The 20,152-nt window shown below is 39.7% G+C and overlaps 1 protein-coding gene across 2 annotated transcripts; it reads left to right on the forward strand.

The window, feature by feature from the left end:
• Positions 1-2,693: 2,693 nt before the first annotated feature.
• UPB1 (beta-ureidopropionase 1) lies at positions 2,694-19,242 on the forward strand. 2 transcript variants are annotated; one of them, XM_061465958.1, is made up of 10 exons: positions 2,694-2,807; positions 3,447-3,618; positions 5,133-5,220; positions 5,929-6,023; positions 7,208-7,369; positions 11,287-11,456; positions 14,593-14,674; positions 15,509-15,551; positions 16,639-16,793; positions 19,006-19,242. In XM_061465958.1, exons 1-10 carry the CDS (start codon positions 2,707-2,709, stop codon positions 19,099-19,101), a joined length of 1,164 nt encoding a protein of 387 aa, XP_061321942.1. In that variant the 5' UTR covers positions 2,694-2,706; the 3' UTR covers positions 19,102-19,242. The 2 variants fall into 2 exon arrangements, with proteins under 2 accessions (XP_061321942.1, XP_061321943.1); XM_061465959.1 differs by lacking the exons at positions 14,593-14,674; positions 15,509-15,551 and having other exon boundaries at positions 16,673-16,793.
• Positions 19,243-20,152: the final 910 nt, after the last annotated feature.

Genomic DNA, 20,152 nt, shown 5'->3' on the forward strand with positions numbered 1-20,152 from the left:
ATGACTGAGGTGGAACATTCAGACTTAAATCTAAGCTCTCTAATATGCTTTGTCTGGGATGTGGAAGGCATCTGCCTTTATTAGGTTACTTTCCTGCTGAACATTAACATTTCATGCTTTGAAGGTTTATTGTGTTGGCTAGAGTTATACTTTTATATAGGCGCAGTCCCTATGGAATAGCCTGATCTCCTTTGATCGTTATTAGGCTTGCCATTTCCTATTCACGCAGTCGGGACCTCACTGTGTTCTTGCAGGATGGTTGATATGGTGCACAGGAAATGTACTGTTTTTTCAGATCTCCACTGTTCGTGAGTATTCTTTTAAGGGGCTTCGGTTTATTGCCATGAAGTCCATTTCCTACATGTAGTACAATTTACTAAATTACAAATAAACAAGGCACCAATAGAGGAGTCAGTGAAAGTTCACACTAAGAATAGAAGCCTGAAGAGAAAAGTTCAGTTATGTGACCTTCTTCAGGAGCTGGATACAAAATAGACCTGCTGTTCTTCCTTTTAATTTGCAGTCCAGGCAGAAAAGAACTTCAGCAGTTCCCAGAGAAACCCAAGCCCTTCTGTTTGTTTCTACAAATGCTCCAGAAATGCTTTTTCTTTTGGTATCCTGGGTTTGCAGATATGGAAAGGAACTTACTTGGTCTCCTGATTTCCCTCCTGTATTGTCAGCTGATTTCATAGAATAGTTGGGGTTGGAAAGGACCTGAAGATCATCCAGTTCCAGCCCCCCTGCCGTGGGCAGGGACACCTCACACTAAACCATGTCACCCAAGACTCTGTCCAACCTGGTCTTGAACACTGCCAGGGATGGAGCATTCACAACCTCCCTGGGCAACCCATTCCAGTGCCTCACCGCCCTTACGGTAAAGAACTTCCTCCTTATATCCAATCTAAACTTCCCCTGTTTAAGTTTTAACCCGTTACCCCTTGTCCTATCACTACAGTCTCTAATGAAGAGTCCCTCTCCAGCATCCCTATAGGCCCCCTTCAGACACTGGTAGGCTGCTATGAGGTCTCCACGCAGCCTTCTCTTCTCCAGGCTGAACAGCCCCAACTTCCTCAGCCTGTCTTCATACGGGAGGTGCTCCACTCCCCTGATCATCCTCGTGGCCTCCTCTGGACTTGTTCCAACAGTTCCATGTCCTTTTTATGTTGAGGACACCAGAACTGCACACAATGCTCCAGGTGAGGTCTCACAAGAGCAGAGTAGAGGGGCAGATCACCTCCTTTGACCTGCTGGTCATGCTCCTTTTGATTTTTTGCATTGATCTCGCATTCTGCAATGTTTAAAGATCTGCCAGCCATGAATGGATCAAAGTGTTACCTTTACGTACCTTTAAAATTGGCCATTCAAACAAATTAGGATCATCAGATGATAAATATTATGTAAGTATCAGTCACTGCTTATTTTTGCCCTTCAGAAATGTGACTGGAAAAGTAACATAATTCCTAGGAACAGTTTTTTAGGCCCTTGGTCATGAACAGGGAGCTGCTACACCCGTGAGTACAGGACAAATGTACTCAAAACAATGTACTAGCTATCCCGACTTTTTAGAAGCTCCTTCCTCTGAGCTGATGGGGTATTTTTCTTCTCCTCCTTATTCACCATTCTTTGCTTTGTAACATATTCTCAGCTTATCTTCAAAATTCCCACAAAGATTAAAGGGTTTCCTCAATAGCAGACTAACACCTTTAGACAGTGCTTTAGGAGTTACTCCAAGGAGTTCCTGCCCCTAGCAAAGCAACGTGTTTATCATGGTGCACTGGGCATACAGAGCATCACTGTTTCTTTTGGGTTTAAAAAGGCTGGATTAGAGTGAAAGAGTGCTATCTAGGTTATCCAAGCACACTTTCTGTTTAAAGTTAAATGTTAGACACTCTGTGCCTTTTTTCTTTTTTTTTTTTTTATTTATTTAGCCTAAAAGGCTTAATGTTTAACTCAAAATACTGAACAACTGCAAATGCTAAGTGCTGAACGTTGTTACATCCTCCGGAAGACACAAAAAACAGCGCTTAAACTTAGTGCCATATATTTAAATGCCTGCAGCCATCCCTGGGGTCAGTGCTTCATGAGAAAACCATTACAACGTTGTGAATTCTAGTTGCATTTTGAAGCAGAAGGCATAGACAGTAGTTCAGTGGAAGTGCCTGGTTTAACACGATTTATTTAGATGCACTTTGTTTAGCCCCGGAACGAGGTCTTAATTTGTTCAGTCCTTAGTCTGACACTAACTTTGGTTCTGGAATCGATGCCCAACTATATTGGGCCTTAAACTCATGTTGAAGACAAAATCATTTGTTCGTACTGCCTCCTGTTCAGAGTCTTACTGCTGTAAAACGGGCACACGCATAGCTGTGGAAACCATTCCCATTTTACGACCTGCAGTTTCTAAGCCTTTCTGTTGAACGGTACCGTTACACAAAAGCTCCTCAAGATGTTCTGCTTCCAGATGAGTTACTTCCGAGGCTGGGGACTTGCCCCACAAGCACCAAGTTCCCTCTCTGCGGCACCTCAGGCCGCACAACCCAACCAGCCCTGTTGGACCCGGCGCTGGCCCCCGCCGAACCCCGCTGAGGGGAGAGGGGCGGGTTCCAACAGGGCCGCCAAGGGGTAAAGTTCGGGGTGGACGCAAGCGTGGCTCAGGGTCAGCGCTGTGCCCAGCCCTTGGAGCGCCTCGGCTCGCCTCGCCTCGCCATGGCCGGGATCCTGGAGTCGGTGGAGTCGTGCCTGGAGCGGCACCTCCCGCCCGAGGAGCTCTCCGAGGTGAAGCGGATCCTGTACGGCGGCGAGGCAAGGTGCGCTGCCCCGCTTCCCGTGCCCCCGCCGCGGGTGGTGTGGCCCGGCCCGGCTCCCTCCTCCCCTTTGGGCGCCGCGGGGCTGCTTATCCCGGGATGAGGGGAGAGGAGTGGGTTTGAGGAGGGGTGCGCGGGATGCAGGGTGGCTGAAAGGAGAAGGAAGGGTAGGGCCTGTGGTAAGTGGGGTGGTTGTGGAGGTAATCCAGCTTTGGGAAGCTGAGCGGTAACAGAGGTCCTGTGAGAAGGTGGCTGACAGGAATGAGAGACCTGAGGGGGATCTGGTCGGTTTGGGGTGAGGGAGCTGGAAAAGCGGGGATCTGTCATGAGGAAAATACATTAAAGTGTTTGTAATCCGGGGGTGGTAGATGGAGGTTTGTACGTACGTGCGCCTTGATTTCTGTAGCAAGGTGTTATTAATGTCTGGAACTGACGTTTACAGAGGAGGACAGCGGGAGTCTGCTGCCATGGAGGAGAGCAATGAGGTTTGCACATGACCTGGCTACTGTCCCTTATGTTTGGGAAGTATCAGAAAGTGTTTGGGGCATGGGAGCTCGGGTGTCTGAGTGACAGACTGCATTTGTGATCCTTTTCGTTAACTGCATCTCATCTTGAAAGGTTTTTGTTTCCTCCTCAATTCAGAAAACTTCATTTGCCAGCTGCTGCTCTATCAGCTGCTCAGGAAAGAGATTTTGAGCTGCAGGGCTATGGATTTGATGCCGAGCCAGAGCAATTGAGAAGGCCACGTATTGTTCGAGTGGGACTGATACAGAACAAAATTCCACTGCCCACAGACACAGCAGTGTCAGTCCAGGTACACAAACTGGGAGCTGGGCTGTCTGTGTGTAACTCATGCTCTACTGGGTTGAGACATAGCGTACAGGTTGATATTAGAAACTCCGTTGTGCAGTGTCTGCTGATTGTCTGGCAATAGGGGACCCATCACTGTTTTAATACAGCATACTCTAAGAAATTTAAATGACATGTTCAGTTTTAATGTTTCTCAGAAACATCTGTTGTGTTGCATTCACCTAGTGAATTGCCCCCGCCCCCCCCCCCCCCCCCTTGCAGTGTTTCCAAAGCTAAATATTTAGTCACTGATTTTGTCCATGAAAACCCTTTGTCTCTCAAATGAAACAGAAAATCATTTACCCAAAATCAAACCATGGAAGCACAGGCGCAGTTCTTGTTTTAACCGAGAAATGTTCCATTGTAGGAAAATCTGTTAGGGTAAACACAGATTAATAAAGCTGTGTTCATGATTCTTTGTACAGCAGTAAATGAAATCTTATTACAACGTGACCATCGTTTCTCACCATCTTGGACACAAAAGCACTGAGGTGACACACGTAGAGAAATAGCCTCCTAAAAATAGCTTGTAAAAAGTGAAAGAAAATTCCCTATTTCTAAAATCTCCTGGAGCAGTAGTTTTATGCAGTGACAGGACAGAATATTTCTGAAGTAATTTCTTTTGGAAAGATTACCCATCTCAGATGCAAATAATTAATTCAGTAAATGGATCAAGTTTGTGGATTCTTTGTAGCATCTGTTGAAAGATTACCAGTTATATTCTTGATTTTACCTTATAAATAACTAGTTAACTATTTCTGTAAATCAGTGTACAGTTGTTGAGTTCATAGGTCACTGTTGACTTTTTCTTATTGACAGCTGAAAGCATCAATGCAAAGGGCTACACTTATGCTTATATTTAAGTAGAATACTCAAGAAAAAAGTACTTTGAAACAGTATTTTCTGACTAATTAATACATGCTTTGATGTTTTTTCTTAGCAATAATCTGCTTTGGTTTTATGACAGGGATTTAGAAAATAGATTGGAGTTAATAACTCAGAGAGTGTCCAAGATGCGTAAGTGTGAGCAGGATTTGGAGATAATGAAGGAAATACTGTCCTTACATCACGTTTTAAGATTCTGAGTATTTGACTTTGAATTTGTATTTACTTTACATCATTCTGTAGATTGTTTGCAATGATCAGCAACATTTTTTGCTGATTTTGTTACAGTTTTTTGCTATTTGCAGATCAGTAAGCAATGAAGTGCCCTGTATTTAAATGTTGTAACCATCGTATTAGAATTCCATTGGATTGCTTTCTCTATTTTCAGCATCTAAATGCTTTTAAAAACCTAACTCTTTCTATTATCAGTGTTCAGAAATGGTAACTTCCTGAGTTATTCCCCCTGAAAGCAATGAGACTAAGTATAGAAAAAGATAAATTCAGTGTGAATAAAACGTGTAAACCCAGGCTGTTAATATACAAATAACTTCGAACATACAGCATTTTTTATAGCATGACATTTTTCACAATCAGGTGGCTGCACTGCACAGGCGAATTGCGGAGATTGTGGAAGTAGCTGCACAATCTGGGGTCAACATAGTTTGTTTCCAGGAGGCTTGGAGTGAGTATTTTCTGTGATTTCTCCTAGATTTTCAGAGGTCAAGTTCCTTCTATTTTAACACATACCCTGTACTAGAAGTATGTTTTATAAGTAAACAGCAGAGATCTTCCAAGATAGAGCAGTTCACTGATTTACTTTCTAGAGGAAAACCCAAAGAATCTTAGTTAGCAGAACTGTGTGGAAGATGCTATAGTGAAGTCTGTTATATTGAAGAGTGGTGTGTGCTGCAACAGTGATATTTCTGGATGTGCTGCTTTTTCATGTCATCTTTCATGAGCCTTTCCTCTTTTTTTTTTTTCTCCTAAAATGTTTGGGTTTTTTCTCTATACAGGTAGTAAGAAAATTCAGTTTTAATGAAGATACAGTCTTTGAGATTGAATAGAGGAAAAACCAAACCGAAGGCTGATAAAATGTTTGTGAAAATAGGTTATTCACAGAAAGTGTACAGTAGTGACTGGGGTATATTTTGTATTTTTACCTCCAGTAAGGCTTCATTAAGTGCATTCTTACTCTTCTGTTTTGCTCTGCAAAGGCCCAAAACTCCCTGTCCTTGTTTAAAATATTTTAACTAGCTTTTGCCTTGAAACAAAGGCAAAAAAAAGTTCTTCAGTGTTTAACTATTTTTTGTCTGTATTTGTGCAAGCAGTGTGTATTTCTTGAGTGACATGAACATTCCTGTCAATTTTGTCTTGCGTTGATGTTTTGCAGCCATGCCCTTTGCTTTCTGTACAAGAGAGAAGCTTCCTTGGACTGAATTTGCTGAGTCAGCAGAGGATGGGCCAACAACAAAATTCTGTCAGGAGGTAAAAAAACAATGAAGCAAAAAACCACCAATGAAGCCTCCAACCCCAGCCCATACCTGCCACTGATGAGCATGGATTTCTTCTTTGTGTACTGGTCTTATACTACTGAGGAAACTGAAATAATAAAAATTTCAACTTGCTTTACAAACATTATGATAGTGAATGAGGTAGAAATGGACAACTGTGCCAAATATTTAGTGTTTAAGCTATTTGCCTTTATAGACTACCTTGTGCCATGGAAGGCATTTGAAACTGCCCTTTTAACTGTGCCTGAATTTTCAAGGGAGGAACCATTCTTCATATAAATATTTTTAATTTCCATTTCAATGTAAAAGCTCTTTCTTGCCTAGAATAGTTGAGCATTAAGCAATGCTTGTACGAAGGTGTGAGAATAGCCAGGATTTTCTAAACAGGGAACACTTTCACATAAATCTTTGCATCTCCCTGTGAAATGACACCAAATGTAGGAGACTTTTTATGGACCCAAGGAGATTTGTTATTGTCCGGTTTTTATTTTTCCAGAGACTATTGGCTGTAAGGGTGGCAGAGTTTATTTTTGTTTTCTAACTTTTTTTTTTTTAAATAAGGAATTTCAATTATTTTACAAGTGGCTGAAACAACAGGAGACTCTTTTGATGTCAAATTTGCCCAGATATGCACTGACCTATTAAGTTTTTGTAGACAGCATAATATCTTTAGTCTGATCTGTGGAATTAATGACACTGGGGAAGTGTGGATAAATAAGTGATTTGAAGGAAAAGAAGTTGCTCTATTTCTCAACTTATATCTGTGTTATTTAACATTTTACTTTTGTTTTAATAACTGTTTTCAGCTAGCTGTGGTGTCTTTTACCAGCCAGAAGAATGGAACGGAATCTGTCTCTTCCTATACCTGTGACTAGATAGAGGTCAGCTCTGTAGTTTGACCATTGCTGTTAGAATGCTTTTTCCTGTTGGTACCTTGCATTTCTAGTTGAAGGATTCAGGGGGAAAGCTCTCTGTGATGTATCCATGTTTGCTGAAGAAACTGTGTTGATGTGGGCATGCCAGTGCAAGTTAAGCATTAGCCCTTGATAACTCTCGGAATAATGGACCAGATGAAAGCGTTTTTTTAATCCTTCTTTATGAACAAAATGTGAATATACTGCAGGCTTGTGAATAATAGAATTGTGTTCATTTGTGTAGCTGGCAAAGAAATACAGTATGGTTGTGATATCTCCAATCCTGGAGCGAGATGAAACACACGGGGGAACTCTCTGGAATACTGCAGTGGTCATTTCTAGTTCTGGAGCTGTCCTTGGCAAAAGTAGAAAAAATCACATTCCAAGGATTGGAGATTTCAATGAGGTAAGATGTGATTCTCAAGCTAGTCTTACCTTGCAGCTTTTGTTCATGTCAGCATATGTTCTGTCAGAGTCAGGTTGGCAGCAAATGGAATGTATTTCTAGAAAATGTGGTTCAATAAGTGTTAAATTGGTTTTGGGGTTTTTCTGGTGAAATTATGGTAAGTCAATTTATCAGTAGCAGAGAGTGATGTCTGTTAAAGGACAAATAACACTGAATCTTTGTTAGGTACTGTTTCTTGGCCTGATGGAAACTAAGGAAGTATCAAGAATCTTTAAAACAAAATTCCTAGTCACAACTTTGCTGTGTTAGTTGTGCATGATTGGCTTAGATAGTTTTTGCATGTGTGCATGTTGAACTTATTTTGCTTTGGAAGGCAGTTGTTTCATGGTTTGGGTGTAAGCATTCAGATCTTGATCTCTGTTTCTCTGTGAGGTTGTCTTGGAAATGACAGTTACTTTGCTTATGTTTCTTAGAGCAGAATCCCTTAATTCGTTATTCTTCTGACTGAATAGCTGGTTTATGGCCTCTTCTGTTTACTAATCACATTACTTCCACTGAAGTAATTTTTAGGCTGTCCTCCAGAATCGGCTTCAGAAGCTGAACTGGTAGTAAAGGCAATGTCAGAGGAAAACTGGTAGATCTGAAATGTGTTTATCCATCCATAGAACTATCACAAGAAGAAAGATGAGGTTTAAATATTAACCAAAGTCTAAAAATACATTGTCTTACCTAACTGAGTCTCTCCTTGTCAGCTAAAGTGAGTTATTAACAGAGGCATTGCTTCTAAGCACTGGGGTTTGCAATATACCTGCAGTTGCTTTTGTTCCCTGTCTAAATGCCCCAGTCAAGATGACGCTTCAGAATCCAAACTGCATTTTTATTAATTTTTAAAAGTTTTTTGGTGTCTTGAAACTTCGTGTTCGAGACCACTGGCAGTTCTGACCTGGTCTCCCACATCTGATCAGACTGGTTTGTGTTTCTTCAGAGGAGGCTGTTAACAGGTTTCTGCAGAACAGATTACTGGCACAGGCCTGTCAGTCACCAGTGTTGACTCCTATGTTTAACAATAATTTTTGTTATTTAATATTATTTTATCAGCTCTGTCTTTTAGCTAGCAAAACCGTAACTAACAAACCCATATAAAATACAAGCCCTAATAAAAATGAATTTTGGTTACTTTCCACATTCTTGATTTGTTCCTTGTGTAATCAAACAAAAAAAATATATTCCTGTTTTCTTGCTAAAATATGATGTCCTAGTGTTCTGTGGAGCATCAACAGATTACAAGAAAATTCCTTGTTTCCAGGTATGAAACTGTAATGAAACGCACCTAAAAAATATTCTTTTAGAATTTCATTTAAAGTTTTGCCTGATTTGTAAAAGCAGTTAATTCTTATAATCGTAAATGCCAGAATTACCACAATATTATATCTGTATATCTTGCAGGTATACTATAATGATATGACATTTCTTGTTGTACCTATCTTATAGAAACAAGTAGTGTTTACCTAAAACAGCATTGGCTTTTTAGCTAGTTTTGTTAGCAAAGCATTAAGTCCACTCTTCTGAGCTGAGCAATTCTGATAAAGGAACTTTAGAAACCACGAAGGCTACAGGGAAGGATTATGCTCATCTCTGTTATTTTAATGTTGTTTTCTCTATCAACAAAGTTAATGCCCAAGGAAGTGTTGGATTTGAAATGACTTTTTTGTGGATCATCTCTGTAGAACAGGTAGGGAAAGGAGCCCTGTTAAAATTATCCTTGCTGAATCAGTGAGAATGAAATGAAAAGTGGAATGAGATGGGTCTGTGACCTGTTCAGCCATTTGTGGTATGGCATAGAAATAAACAAAAATCTGTCCTTCTTGAGACATCAGTTTGTTGTTGTGGAGATGAGCAACATCTTGTGACCTCTGGTGAGCAGCAAATGAGAACTGATGAATTCCCTGAAGCAGCAGCATTCTTGTTTTCCTTCTCCCATTGTAATAAAATAAAACTGAGAATAGAAGAAAAAAAGAAAGGAAATACAGAATTGTTTTGAAAAAGGATTGTGTGAGTGCCCCCATGTGCTGTCTACAGACATGAATGGAGGTAAAATCAGTGCCCAAGAGACTGCAATTTCACAAGACCTGATAATGAGTAAGAAACAGATGTCACTTTCACTGGGCACGCTGACCCTCTAGTCCTTGATTTCAGAAGATGACCCGCTGTATCTGTCATGCCATTCCTGCACACTTACACGAAGCCCTAGATTGTTCTTCAGCTGTAGCTGCGCTTGCTCTAGGCCTGCTTCCTTCAAGACCAGTGCTGTGGTTGTTACAATAGACAGTTTCAATAAAAATGGAATTGGTTACAAACACACCTCTCTAATGTGATAAGAGACGTGCCCCACTGGGTCAGCCTGATGTATTGTGTACCTTGCTTTTCTGTCTCTTGAGATCATCACAAAAAGGGACTACCAGGAATAAGTCTGGACACTGTGACTTCTGTACTCCCTCAGAATCCACATTGTTTTAGGGATTTTGGGTGACATGTTCCTGCCTGTTTCATTTCTTATCAGTGTCTTTGTCTAATCCCTTCTGAACCCGGTGATAATACCTGCTTTCACAAAGACGCACGTTTCAGAAGTACACTGCCTGTTGCAAGAAAAGAAAGTTACTGTGGTTGAAAATAGGTAAAAGACTTATTTTAGAGAATACACACTACTCATGCTGCTGCTCTGGGTTGCCTGTATTCATCTTATCCATTGCCTTTGTAATTTTGTAAATCTTACTCATTATATCTCCATCAGCCTTCCATCTGCAGATTGAGGAGGCTTTTTAGTTGCTCCTCAGAAGAGAGCTGCCCCATCCCTTTCAGCTGCCTTTGCTTATTCCATCTCTAGTATATCCTTATTGAGATGCAGACAGCAGGATTGCCTGGAGTACTCAAGCCATGGGCACACTAAATTTTTATAAACCAGCAAAACAATGTTTTCTGTTATATTTTAGTACACCTGCTGCTTATGTCCCAAGTTTTCTTGGGTTTTTGGCTACCACTGAGCAGGCTACTGTCAGGGATGCCACATGTACCCTTTTCTTGTATCTGGGAATAGCCATATCTGTACATTTCATTTACAATACCTCTGTGAATGTTTGTCTCTCCTGATAGCCGTTAACTGCCCTGTCCTTCTCTTCCCCAGTGCCTTTTATAGGAACCAGTGCATTCGTGACTCTTTAGAAATGTTTGATAAGATAAAAGTTCACAGCATATGGTAAATGGGATCTTTTAAGCCAACAGTTGGCTCCAGTTTCTTTGAGGAGTGTTCTGTAGTTTTATATTGTGATTTTCCTGGTGGTTATTTCAAGCCCTCTGTTCAAAGCAATAGCTATATAGAAGATTCAAATATCGAATCTTGGCTATACACTGGTATTTCCTTACAGCGTTCATAAACTTACTGCATGTCATTGCATAACAGGTGAATGTAAAGGAATGAATGTGTTCCTGAAGGAATGTGAGGGAATGAATGAACGTGTCCTTTAAACAGCGTTCATCATCTCTGTTTTTTACCAGAATCAAAGGATCATTATGTCTTCGGAAAATTTTCTCACGTGGTGAAAGTACTAAGAGAGGTGCTTACGGTTTGGGCATTTAAGCTTCTGTAGAAGGTTCTAGCATTAGTAGAAGCATGTATGTCAAAATCGAACAGCGCTTAGGTGTAGTTTGAAGGGAAATAGGCTTGAATTTGATCTCAGCAGCTGAAGAGAGCCACTTTTTGCTATACACCCATTACAGTACAGCTGTGTACTAAGTGAAAGGTGTTATCTCTCATGGCTTAATTACTGGAACCTGATAATCAGAAATTGCAAGTGTCAAAGCAATGTTGGAGGTGGTAGTTTTCACTTTTTTAAGAGTCTGCCTTGTTTTTTTGTCTGTAGTCTACTTACTATATGGAAGGAAATACAGGACACCCAGTGTTTCAGACCCAATTTGGAACAATTGCTGTGAATATCTGCTATGGGCGCCATCACCCTCTGAATTGGCTCATGTTTAGTATGAATGGAGCAGAGATCATCTTTAACCCTTCAGCCACTGTTGGACAGCTCAGGTAAAATACAAACTGATTTAGGCTGTTTCACACTTTCTTGGTTAACTCAACCTCCAAGTCGCTTGCTGTGTCCTCACGGCCATCTTGCCTAAGGTCTTGGAACTGGAGGTGTAGCCTCTTTGTTTTGCCTTCATGAAGTAATCTACCTTCTTCTCCATGTGGGATTTTGGGCTACCAGTCTGCTCACAGTCACTGATTCTCTTCCAGAACTTCAGTTATACATCTGCACGTCTTTTGTCTCTGAGAGTTAAGCAGCATCCAGCTGCTGTTCTGAAAATTAATGAGAGTTTACTTAGATTATTTATGTCATATTTTTACTTTACGACAGGCAGTAGTAATTTACATTCAGGCTTAGTTTGCCAGCTTGCATTGGCCACCTAGGAGCTGATAATTGCCAAGCTTTTCCCAAAAACTATTTTTTAATAACTGTTGGCAATCTTGTGATTATCAGACCTCTTGAACCAGACTGAACTAGTGTAAACTGTTTCCCTTGAGATTAATCATCTGCAGATTGACATTAATTGCACCCTACTGACTTGATTTCCTAAAAGCCAAAAGAAAACTAGCTCAATGAACTAAGAAAATACACTTCTTAGCTAGCCCATAATGATTAATTTGGGGATTAGATCTTGAATATTCTCTGCCTCTTATTAGCATCAGTCACATTTGAATGTGCCATGCTTCCAAAGCATTGCCTGACACAGGCTGTGCATTGCCTGGGATATAAGGTGATGAAAAATAACTGCGTTGCTTCAGGGCTGGCAGGAGAGCTTTCTTTAGGTACAAACCTGGTAGAAATGGGCTCAGCAGTTCTTTACACCACTGCTCTAGACAAAATCACCATGCCTTCCTTTCATTCTCATTGTATTCTGGCCTTTGCTATTCTACTCAATACTTTAAAATTAAAATTAGACTATTTATAAATTGAGATGTGAGATTCCAGAATGTCTCTGCACATCAGCTTAGCGCACGATGGAGCAGCTGTGCATTTTCTTGTTGTTTTGGTTAGGGGTTATGGGGGGATTTTTTTTGTTCTTTTCCCTGGTACAGTAGGCTCTGAAAAGTAATTTAGTCGTGTGTGGTGTTTACATATATACAGCTGAGGAAGTGATGGTAATTTATGCTTAATTCTCAGTATTGATATTTTTAACCCTTTTCAGCATAAGTGGTTAGCTTTGTTATGGGGGAAGGAGAAGTCTGGCTTTGCGAGTTCCTTGGAACAAGATCATTTCCTTTGTGAGTTTAAAAAAAAACATATTTTAGGCCAACTGAACTGTTTTTTAGTTTCCAGCTCCAAAGATAAGTTTTAGGAAGCTGACAGGAGCATATTTCATTGTTACTGATGATATTGTAATACAAAGTATAATATCCAGTAGGAAAAAAAAACCAACAAAACAGCCCCCACACATATTCATCTTTTACAATGGTAAAAATTCTTTCTCATTTCTCTCTCCCTTCAGCTAAGCTTGTGTGCTTGGCCTAATTACAGAATAGTTTCATTTTTATTTCTTTAAACCTAGATGAATAGATTTCTTTGGTGTCAGCTGTGTAAACCTTAATGTTTGAAATGTTCAGGCAATACAGACTTGCTCACTGGGTATGCAAGACAGTAGCAGAGTTAGAAATGTGAGAGGAATATCTTCTTTTTATTCCATTTTCTGTTTCTTCAAGCTTCCCGCAATCCTTTTGCTTTTCATGTTTAGTGCAAATTTGGAGTTTTCATGGTCATAGAATATGAATCCATTTTTTATTTTGCTGACCAGTTAGAAAGTTCTGAGGATGATGAGCATTCATAATAGGGTAGAAATGGTGAAAAATATATTAGAGGCATAAAATTTTCATACCTACAGCTAGTTCTGATGCGGAGAACCATGTGTTTAGAAACCTGGAGGGTGGAACTGCAGGTTAGATTCTGTCATTCAAACTGCCTTTAATATTTTGTGGTATAGAAGATATTTTATGTGTTTATATTAATGTTGGGAAATGTCATTTGAAAAGAGTTGAATACACAATGCTTTTGAGTCATTTATGTTAGTACTGGAATATTTGTGATGTTTGTCCACTTGTAGCCCATTAACAGGAAAACAAACAGAAATTACCTTGTTGTCACACAGCACTTCATCAGTGTTTCAGGTTCTCCAAATTAGTAGCTTTCACTCGATTGTTTTTAAGCACAAAATTTTTACTGCAGAAAGAGTATTTGATGTAAAAACTGTCTCTGGGGTTGCTTCTTGGCTATAGCTTTTTTTTCTGTCTCTCTTCTGTGAAATTGTAATGTTCTGGAGCTTTTCAGTAAAATCCCTTTTTCTTAGAAGAGCTGGCTGCCAGACTCAAAGCAATTGAGAGAAGAGGCAATAAACCAAGTCCTTGCAATCAGTCCAGTTCTTGAGTCTGACTGGGAGATTAATGAGTCAGATGCTTGCAGCCTTGTCTTGGTATTCAGAATCTGGCAGGTACAAGCTGTCACAGGAGTGTACAAATTATATCACCTTTGTTTTGGAGCTCTGAGTGCTTCCAGGCATCCTATTAACCAGTCATCCCTGTGTATCAAACTAACAAAAAGAAGATTTCTTTCATTTTTAAACATTAATCAGAATTGAAATCTCCTTTGGAAAAGAGACTTTTTTTCCTTCCTTTGATTTTTTTTTCTTTTTTCTTTTTTTTAATTATTCCTCCCTCTTTTTTTTTTTTTTTTTTTTGCCCCTATTCATTGCTACAAAAGCCTCTCCTCAACTGTCTGGGGAAAAAAAGGATGCAACTTCTATGAATCTTGCAGCTTTGCTGCAGAATTATGTTTGGTGTATTGAAAGGTAATGGAATATGAAAGCAGATGTGTAAATCCTTTGCATAATTCAGAGTGTAAAACATTTTACACTTTTAATTGCTTTGAAAGTCTTGAGCTGTGTTAAATTTCATTTTTTTTTCACATGACAAAGCCATATGTACCAGATTATCAGGTAGAATTTCTTAAACTTGTATTTGAGCAGAAAATAATTGTGATTGTAAGACCAAGATCAGTCTTTGTAGGTAACTCTGACCTTTTTTGTCAGAAAATGTAGTGTGAGACTGTCACAACCTGAATTCAGCACTGCAGTAGCGAGTAGTGAATACCTGCCTGCTCTTTTGTGTTTTGCAGCGAGTCAATGTGGCCAGTCGAAGCAAGAAATGCTGCTATAGCTAATCACTGTTTTACGTGTGCCATCAACAGGGTAGGAACGGTGTGTATCTTCGCTTTGTTATTTAATTTCATAATTTAAGTATTGTAGCATGAGTTCATTCAAGGTAATAAACTGAATAGCACTGGAATGCATAGATTCCTCTACTGTATAACTACTGTATTACTGTTTATAATATAATTTGAAGATGGACAAAGATAAAGAGATTGAGAGCTGCCTTATTGCTGGCAGCTTACTTCTTGGTTGCAGCTGCTTCCTGTTCTTGAATTGCTCTCTGTAATCGGCACCCTCCCTTTTGCTAATTTTCCTGGTTTCTGTGTTAAAGTATTCTTTTAGCCAAAATGACTGAAGATTAAATACATCCTCCAGTCAGTGGTACACGACTGTTTGCTGTTGTACCTCTTTCTGCACACTGAAATTCTATGTTAAAAATTCATATTGCACATAAGAGGTCATTCTTGCCTTCACATTAGTCCAGATACTCTCAATATGTGTTCTTTTATGAGGTTCTGTCAAAAATCCAGACTTGTTCTTGCCATTATGTGAATACATTTGCCTTCTTTTGTGATCCGCAAAGATGCGTTTGGTTAAATGTCTTCTCTTTTGCCCCTAAAGATAGACTTGTGAAACTGATAGGAAGCATGTTCCCCAAAGTGTATGAAAGACAGGCAGTGACACAAAAAGATCTTGCTTTCTACCTTGTCCATCTTAGAGATTAGGCCCCTCTGATGACTCCCTTTAGACAGTTCTGATAGTATGCCAGAAAAAAATCTTACTAGATTTATATGAACTTCGTATTAAATATGATAGACTAGCAAGGATTTCTTGCGTGAAATGGAATTATACTGCCACCTACGGATTCTTCTTATTTCACAGGAATACTACAAGAATTCCTTTACTTCTGGAGATGGTGGAAAAGGTATGTTCAGAAATCACATGCAGCAGTTGCTAGTAGTTGTTAACTAGAAACAGTAGCTCTCCCATAGGTGCCTATCCCATGACAGCTATGGTAGCCAGCAACTGTCTTACTTAAGACTGCTGTTTTATAAGCTGGAGAGAAGAAGCACTTCTTACTAAAGGCACCATGGTATGTGGTCACCAGGAGCTGACACCTAAGGTTTCTGTATATTTTCAGAGGATGAAGCATTTTGGAGTCAATGTGGTGTTGCAGGACTGGAAGACAGAAATCCCACAAATCAGCCTGTGTTGTCACTGCATGCATGACTTCTTATTTGTAGTTGTAAGATTATTAACAGTAATAGTCCTAGACTAAATCCGCAGCCAGACTGTTTTGCCCTGTTCCACAGATTTGCTGAAAGTTAAAGAGGATGCTCGAAGAACATGAGATTTGCTTGTATCTGCTTCACTTGTATGTTTAAATACTGTAATTTGTCCTGTGGCAGCAATGACTGCTTCTGGCTTTATCTGGAGTGGGCCTGAGCCTCTTTTTACCTAGTTCTGGAGCAGCTGCGTGAGAAAGGTCTGTGGTACCCATTGCTTAGTGGTACAACAGATGCGGCTAAGTTTTGCCACAACTGAGGGCTGTGCAATATGAAGATATTTCCTGTGCTTCAAATCCCAGTGGTTTCACCTCTGACTTTTGTATTGACAGTGGAATGGGTGGATCTTTGTCAGCTGTTTTGGAAATGTATGAGTTGACAATAAGAATTCATTTAAATTCTAAATAAAAACCAGTGAAAGCAAAGACTCTCTTTAGTTCAGAGACTTAGTAGTGGTAAGGCATAATCATACACTATTTAGAAGGCAATGCAGGGAGTTTTCTCCTGTTAATTCAATGTATGTGAAAGCTCTACTCTGCATGAAAGTAACTGCTGGTCAAAAACACAGTTACCTTAGGATTGTGCTGTGACTCTTCAGGATGATGCCTTGTTCAAAGCAAGTTAGTGAGCAACAACAAGAAGTAGAGCCAGGTTTTATAGGACACTGCATGTTAAGTTGTATACTTACTTGCAGGTGGCATTACATGCTTTTTAAAAATCTTTCAGCACACCATGACTTGGGCTACTTTTATGGCTCAAGTTACGTAGCTGCACCAGATGGCAGCAGGACACCAGGACTCTCTCGTGTTCGGGACGGACTTCTGGTGGTGGAGATGGATCTGAATCTTTGCAGGCAAGTCAGTGACAAATGGAATTTTAAGGTAAGCCTCCTTATAAAGAAACAAACATATGATACTAGAACAAACAAGCTTTCATAATGATTTTATGATCTTGCAGTAGTTTAAAGACAGCCCTTTTAGTTGTTTTTCAACAGTCCAGAGCTCAAATTGTTGAACTAATTTAACAGGATGTTCTCGAGGCCAAAGTCACAAATGGATTCCTAAAAGGAGTAGCCAAATTCAGGGAAACTAGGCCAATAGCTTTTAAATGAAAAGGTTAGCCTTGGTCCTTGCGGTAGAGTGCCAGGAGCTCCAAGTACTGCTAGGGAAGTGCATGTGGTTTCCTTAGGCAAGGTATGTGGGCATTTGCACTGAGCTGAGATGGGCCTTTGATCTGACCTAATATGGTGGATCTTTATGTTCCTATAGGCCTTATTTGTCAGTTTAAATGAAAATCAGTGAAAACCCAAACCCACAACAATCTTTATGCTTCTGAGAGCTTTCTGAATGGAAACTTCTTGCACTGTTAACTCTCTGAATTTTATGGACATGTTGAAGCCGCAGAGAACTGTGTACATTCATCTCTAAAGCATCCTAACACACTTTGAATTTACCTGCAGCAAGTTAAGATGGCTGCAAGCTTTTCCATGTGGCTTTAACAAACTTATTTATTACTATTCTTTTAATATTCTGAGGTAAAGCTCATTTGGATCAGCTTTCCTGAGGGTGCAATTTGATTTAATTTGTCCAGCAGTGCTGCTGGTTTAAGAAACTGACACCTCAGCACTGTAATTTGCTAACCCTTCAGTAGTGCCAGTACAAGCTATGCGGGGTGTCACCCTGGATACTGGTTTAGTGGCGTGATGGGACTTTATTTATTTATTTTAACACACATTTATTTTACAGATGTGTGTAGTGGGTAGATGGTTGTTGTAGTAGTGGAATTAAATTGTGCTGAGAGATTCCCACTGTTGTTTAACTCAGGTCTTTAGTTTTGCTTGCCATGGAAATCTGAAGCCCTGATAGCAGAGTAGAGATTTAGTGTGTCAGGAAGCACATGGAGCATTGCTTACCACAGTGTCATAGGGGTATCTGAACAAAAGCAGTTGTATTGATTAGGAAAAACAAACAGTAAAAAAAACCAACCACTGACCTTTGGCTGTTTTGTACAGAATTGATTATTTTTTGTTGTGTTCAAAACTTGCGTTTTTAGCACCTTAGCTTTATGTTGATGGTGTGGATTGCTATTGTTGGTCTTTTGGCACATAAGGCACAGCTGTAGCTTTTGTTCATTTGACAGGGGATATCTGTTTCCTTTTCCTCCTGTTTGTGGCCAAGACAGAGGTAGTTCTTGATACGAGGGGAATGAGGAAGTATGAAGTCACCAGTTATCCATTGCATAAACCCCTTGATAGCAAGCAGGAACCTATTTAACCTACTCTAGTATCTGCAGTTTGCATTCAATGACGCCTGAAACGGATTTAAGTAGAATGTCTTTTCTAAACTTACAGCAGGAAAATAGTTAAACAAGTAGCCGTCATTACACTCTGGCAAGAAAGAAGTAATTCAGCCCTCCCACAGCCAGTGTTATAGACTGTACACTTCGGAAGATGGTGATAGCACTACATAAAGTGCTGTATTCCAGCCTCCTAACTTACTGTATCACCCAAAGCAATGATAATGTTTTGTATTATTAATGACTAAAGTAAGAGCAACCCAAATACCATCAGTGGCACATTGCTGCCAACAGTAAGTTTGCATGAGTTCATCAGTTGTCAAGGACATGATATGACAAGATAATTACAGGTACACTCCTTTGCCTTCACTGACATAATTTACTTAAAAGAGAGTACTGTTGATGCTAAGAAAGTCAGTCCACCTTTCACATTCAACTTTCATCTATCCAGGATAACCAAAATAGCCTTAAGTAATTAGTCAGCAGACATGACTGTCAATGAAGGAGAGCTGCAAAACAGGAAGGTGTTCAATTTGGAGTTGTACTTTTCAGAGTAGAAATGTACTTTTTTGGGGGGGTACAAGTATAGTTTTAGGCAACACAATGTGAGTCCTTTTAGAAAAGTAGGTTAGTTTGTGCTAAGACACTGGAGGTCTTGCATTTTGAGTGAATTATTTTACATTTGGGGAAAAATAAATAATTTGTCATCATTTAAAAAAAGGGTGAATGTAAATATTTTCTGCTGAAGTACTTCCACAGCTCACCAAATGAACTGAAGCTTTGTTTTTTCTTTTCCAGATGACCGGTAGATATGAAATATATGCAGACAAGCTCACTGAAGCAGTCCAGCCTTGTTTTATACCCAATATAATCAAAGAGAGAGCATCTCATTAATGTCAAATAAAAAGGTACCATGGGATGATAGCCTTACTGTGGATCACAAGCTGTTATTTTAATGTTGTAATTTTAATTTCCTGTAAATAACTTTCAAGTAGTAGAACTCAAACCTTTGTTAAGTAAAACGATTGCAAAATAGCTTCTTTGGTTCTGGTTTGCGGTTTTGGTTTTGGTTTGTTGGTTTTTTTTTCATTTACACTGATGAGTCCAAACTTTTCATTTGTTATGAGAAATATATCCAGTAGGATTACGTTGCTATAAAATGATGATGAAATGTATTCAGTATTGTTTATTGTGATATAGTTTGATGGAAATGATGCATTCAGAGGAGATCAGAATTTTCACATAGGCTTTGCATCGTGTGTCTATTCACTTCTGCTTTCCAGTTCTTTACCCTCTACCCAAAAGCATAATTTAGGGAGAAAGAAGGCATCAATTATTTTAATCTGTCTTTTAATTACAAACTATTTAATAAAGTTCTGTTAGACTTAAGTAATGTCCCAAACATGTCCAAGTTGTTTGAAGATCTCTGGGTGCTGCAAAGCAAGATCACTTTGGTTCTATTTCCCTTTATACTATGAATTACAAGCACAGTTGGACCAATGTCTTCGGTGGGCTCCTTCAAGGTGCAGAAGTAGTGCTGCAGACAGAAGCTTTTAGTATCTTCAGAAGCTCAGTGCTATGAGGCCAAAACAGAAACTCTGGCTGAAGCATAGGCCAGGCCAGTGCCATGCATTGTGAACAGAAAGCCATGGAGATGCTATCAGGGATAAGGATGGGTAATGAAGACTGTTTCCCTGGAGCTGCACTCCAGTAGGGTACTCAGTGGTTGTGGAGTACACAAAGCAGCTGTTGAATATAGATAGCAACAATCCATTTGCAGTTCTCAGCTCCTAGTGTATCTTGAAATTTGCTTTAGTGTGATTCAGGTGATACAGTGGGTGTTCAGAAAGTGCAGAATTTACAGCCTAGCAACTCTGAATTCATAGCTGAAATAAGTATTTGAACTTTTAGGGTTTTTTCGCAAATCACAATTTCAGCTCTGCCA

The sequence above is a fragment of the Pezoporus flaviventris genome, unplaced genomic scaffold (genome assembly GCF_033815535.1).
Source record: "Pezoporus flaviventris isolate CSIRO_AGI_PZ_B2104156 unplaced genomic scaffold, CSIRO_AGI_Pfla_v1 ptg000041l, whole genome shotgun sequence".
Classification (NCBI taxonomy): domain Eukaryota; kingdom Metazoa; phylum Chordata; class Aves; order Psittaciformes; family Psittacidae; genus Pezoporus; species Pezoporus flaviventris.